Below are 4817 nucleotides of genomic sequence, written 5' to 3'. Positions count from 1 at the left end.
TCCAAGTTTCCAAGTGAGAGCGAAGCATCTTTCTGATTTGGCAATAGCTCCTCAAAAAAAGTAAAATGGAGACATCCCTGGTGGCACTGCCTGTCAATGCAGGGGATATGAGTTCAATCGCTGGGTCAGGAAGATTCCACAAGCCCTGGAGCAACTAAGCCTATGCACCACAACCACTGAAGCCCTCATGCATGGGGACAGCATCAGTAATTCAGGTGGTTGCAAGTGTGTTTTATTGAAAGTAGCAGTAATTAGGTTAACATGGGTCCCATATTACAACCCACTTCTCAATCCCCAAACTACACAGGGGCAAGCCTCAGGCCAGGGGAGTATGTGTATGTTGGATAAGAGCCCTAACTAGCTTGAGTTATTGCCCTCATGCCAGGGAAACATGGGTGTGTGTGTGTGGGTGGGTGTGTGTGGTGGGGGTTGCAGGGATAAAAACCTTAACTAACTTGAGTTATTGCCCTCAGGGTAAGGAAACAAGAGGGAGAGGCAGATGCCTTTGTGATGAAGCAGTGCATCTCACTGTTCTGGCCTCAGGTGGAGATCTACACTGAAGCATCGAAGTGGACTGGCACAGACGGTTTACCGCCACAAGCCACTATGATGTGTTTCTCCACCTGGGTGGTCTTGTAGGCACAGTTGGGGTACTTGGAGCTACCAGTCTCGCGGCAGTCTGTGATGCGCATGGTGGATTTGCTCTGGTAGCAGTTGGTCTGCCCATTCTTGCAAGTGACTTTCTTCTGGGAGCACACGGCCTTAACATCGGCCAGGGACTCATGCACAAAGGTGTTCACTGGCTTGCATTTCCCCTGGGTCATCTTCCGGCAGCACATCATCAGGTTGCAGTAGTTGGAGCTGCTGCTGGGGGAGTTGCCAGAGTCCATGTGCTGCCGCTCGAACTTGGCAGCTGCAGATTCCTTGCCCAGGGAAGGCTGGACCCGCACCAGCAGCAGCACCAGGACCAGCAGTGGCAACACGATTAGAGACTTCAGAGCCATGATGACCTCACTCCACTGGAGGAATCTGAATGAGAAAAGGGGGAGAGGAGGAAAAGCATCACCTTAGAAAGAGAACCCCAGCTCCCACCTGTAGCCTCCCTGGCTTACAGTCAACCAGAAAGATGTCTGTCCTCCTAAGAGTTTTTCTAATAAGGAGACACTCACATATACTCTTCCCACAAACATTTGACCCCCACTTCCTACAGAGGGGTCGTCCGCCTCTCTAGGTGGTGACCTCAGAAATGACCTAAAATCCTAGAAGTCCTGTCTTTGAATATAGAAAGTCTTTTGATATGAAATATATTTGGAAAATAAAATACACTCATGCAGCTCATTAGGTGATCCTTTTGAATAAACCATTAATAAGAAAGATTTTGAGTAAGACAAGCTGTACCCCTGAAATAACCACCCAGTATTCACCCAGGATCACAGTTGATAGAGCCCTCTTGTCCTCCAATGCAAGGGAAGCTCAGCTCCGTGTCTGACACCACAACATAGGGACGCCATTGTGTTCCTAAGAGAGATTTGAGCCTCCCCAGCCAGAGTGCTGTCCCTTCTCCAGCCTCATGGGTTCCCTGCAGCCTGCGTCTTCCTTTCCTGACCCCAGCTCTACCCACTGCTCATGTCTGCCCATCCTGATTCTCAGGCTAGTCTCGGTCATTCTGGAACCCCCTTCTCAAACCCTCAAGCAGAAGCAGCCTCTGAAACCAACTCTTGGGCTTCTTACCTAAGTCTCTAGCTTGGTCTCTGAGGGAGAAAGCAGTTTCTGCAATCAGTCTATCCCAGGAATGTGGACCTTATACAAATTAAAAGGGGATTGGGTTTCAAGAAGAGCAGGGTGGGAGGAACATCTTGGTCTTAGTCCACAGGAAAACAAGGTCATGTTAGGAAGGGATTGGGAATTGCCCAAGGCACCCTCTTTGGGGGCTGCCAATAAGAACCTTTCTTTCTATAAGCAGCAGAGAAAGTCACTATAGCACTGATGCTTGAACCCCAACCAAGTCTTTGTTCTGCACTAAATAGCCCTTGCTGCTGGTGCTAAGTCACTTCAGTCGTGTCCGACTCTGTGTGACCCCATAGACGGCAGCCCACCAGGCTCCCCCGTCCCTGGGATCCTCCAGGCAAGAACACCGGAGTGGGTTGCCATTTCCTTCTCCAATGCATGAAAGTGAAAAGTGAAAGTGAAGTCGCTCAGTCCCGTCCGACTCCTAGAGACCCCATGGACTGCAGCCTACCAGGCTCCTCTGTCCATGGGATTTTCCAGGCAAGAATACTGGAGTGGGTTGCCATGAGTTTAGCAAAAGGCACATCACATATGATCACAGAAAGGGGAGAAAAAGGAAGGTCCTTTCTCTCCCCAGAAGTCCTGGAGCTGCTTTGGCCAGAATTCCACATCTCCTGCCAGCACCTCTGCAAGGGGAAAGGCAAGAGGTGTCCAGTTGCCCCCAGCTGGAAGGATCCCTAGATCTGGAGAAGGGATGATTACCTGAACACGGAGGAGAAGGAAGCCTCTGTGTGACTCACCCAGTTCTGGCCAATTCTATACTCCTGGGCTGACGACAAACAGTGTGTGGCCGATCTTATCTACACTGACCTATCCTTCCATAGGCCAGAGTAGAGGAAAGGAACTTGAGAAAAGCCAAAATGCAAAATCCCCTCTAGAGAAGAAATAGAGAACTGCGGGGAGCCGGCGGGAGGACCTCCACCCGTGGCAAAGGTCGTGAGGAAGGAGGCTCGACATACGCAAAGGCGGGATCGAGCCTCAGGAGTCCCCCTGGAAATTCCCGAACATCTACCCCCAAAACCAGAGCCTGCCTACTTTACTACTTTGTGCTCTCACCTACACCTCTGACTTTACGGGGACTGTCCCCCACCACCTCTTTCGGATAAGGAGTTAACTTAGAGTTCCAGTTAATAATAATTCCTGGGCATGACAGGAGTGTTCCAAACTTACAAACTCCTCTGAAGGTTCTCTAGCCTACCTGACAGGCTTGTCTGGCCACATGTGATTGCTCACAGCCTCCCAACCGTGAGAGGCACGAGATGCTTTAAACCTTCTAAAAACAGGTTCTTTAGAGAAGTTAGAAAACTATTAGTATAGTATAGTGGGCTGATTAGAAATTGTATTGGTGAAGGGTTTTTCATTTGTTGAGCCAATGTTTGTTGCTAAGTCTCCACATCCCCTGCCCTTACACACATTAATGAATATATACAAGAAATAAGTATTAACCTTTGATATTAATCACGTTAGACCTTAGGCTAAGTAAATTCTTTCCTTAATTAAAACACACTACACCCTCACCCTATAGGAATGTAACTTTATCTGGTACCTTCGGAAGGTGGAGTCTTTTTAAGAATAATCACCCCTGGAGAAATAAGTGTCCTGGTTGACTGACCACTGTCACAAGGAGAGGGTCATAAATTGTCAGCAGGCCCCCCTGGCCAGAAGATGATGTAACACCCCTAAGACCTCTGTAGACATTTGTATGAAGCACCTGACTTTGATAAACGTCAGGACGGCTGACCCCGCGTGACTTTTGTATAACACCTCAGTGTATAAAAACAGACTCTGGAAAATAAAGAATTGGGATCAGTTTCTCGAAATACTGGTCTCCCCATGTCGCTCTCTCTCTCAAACTCTGGCTGAGTCTCCATCTGGAGCGCAGAACCCGCCAAGCTTACTAATTTTGCCTGGGCTTCTAAGATCCAACCGGGGAGGCCTCAGAGTCTCCTCTCCTTCGGGAGAATGGAAGGATGCCTGCGGCCTACGTAAGTGGTGCAAACTTCTTGTCTTGAAGTTTTATTGGTCTCCTGCGTAAACCAAGCTACTCAGCCTCTTTTCTCCACTGAATTTTCCTACTGAGCTATCCTCATTCTATTACTCTTTATATCTCTAATTAATATCTAATTGAAGCTATTGTATCCTGATCCTCGCCGACGCCGTCCCCGCTTCGAACTCCCTGGATCAGCCAGGGCTGGACCTCGGCAGAGAACATCATATTTCTTGGCAATAGACTTTCCTCCCAGAAAGAGACCTGTATTTGCTGGAAGACAATTTTATTTTTATTATTTACTTTTAAGATACTGTTGATTTACATTATGGTGTTAGTTTTAGGTGTATAACAAAGTGACTCAGACATATATGAGTATATATATATGTGTGTGTATATATATATATTCTTTACCACTAATGCCGCCTGGGAAGCGCACACACACATATATATTTGTTGTTATTATCATTGTTTATTCGCTAAGCAATGTCCAACTCTTCTGCGATCCCATGGTCTGCAGCCTGCCAGGGTCCTCTGGCCATGTGATTTCCCAGTCAAGAATACTGGAGTTGGTGCCATTTCCTCCTCCAGGGTATCTTCCCAACCCAGGGATCGAATTTGCATCTCTGACATTGCAGGTGGGTTGTTTACCACAAAGCAACCAGGGAAACCCCCTACTAATATATATGTAGGGGGCTATGTGGTAAGAATCTGCCTGCTAGTGCAGGAGACGGGTTGGATCCCTGGGTCAGGAAGATCCCCTGGAGTAGGAAAAGGCACCCCACTCCAGTATTCTTGCTGAAAAATTTCATGGGCAAAGGAGCCTGGAAGGCTAGAGTCCATGGGGTTGCAAAGAGTTGGACATGACTGAGCACATTATGCCTATATTGCAAAGTTACAAAATATTCACAACCTAAAAGTTGAGAGCTAAGTTTAATTCAGCAGAAATATTTAGGACTTCAAGCCCAGGAGATAGTATCCCAAGTCACCCTGAGAGAACTACTCTGAGGAGGCGAGGGGAAGAGCCAGGTTGTATAGAAGT

General features: G+C 47.7%; 1 protein-coding gene across 1 annotated transcript; it reads right to left on the bottom strand.

Annotated features, from left to right (window-relative positions):
* Nucleotides 1–202: 202 nt before the first annotated feature.
* LOC133255351 (seminal ribonuclease) lies at nt 203–1053 on the bottom strand. Its single transcript, XM_061429818.1, has one exon. It carries the CDS (start codon nt 1002–1004, stop codon nt 552–554), a length of 453 nt encoding a protein of 150 aa, XP_061285802.1. The 5' UTR covers nt 1005–1053; the 3' UTR covers nt 203–551.
* Nucleotides 1054–4817: the final 3764 nt, after the last annotated feature.

This window comes from Bos javanicus, chromosome 10 (genome assembly GCF_032452875.1).
Source record: "Bos javanicus breed banteng chromosome 10, ARS-OSU_banteng_1.0, whole genome shotgun sequence".
NCBI classification, from domain to species: Eukaryota; Metazoa; Chordata; class Mammalia; order Artiodactyla; family Bovidae; genus Bos; species Bos javanicus.
This window is presented reverse-complemented; position numbering and strand designations above follow the sequence as displayed.

Excerpts from the sequence above, each read along its gene's own strand:
- LOC133255351 (XM_061429818.1), bottom strand. The coding sequence starts at position 1,004 with ATGGCTCTGAAGTCTCTAATCGTGTTGCCACTGCTGGTCCTGGTGCTG.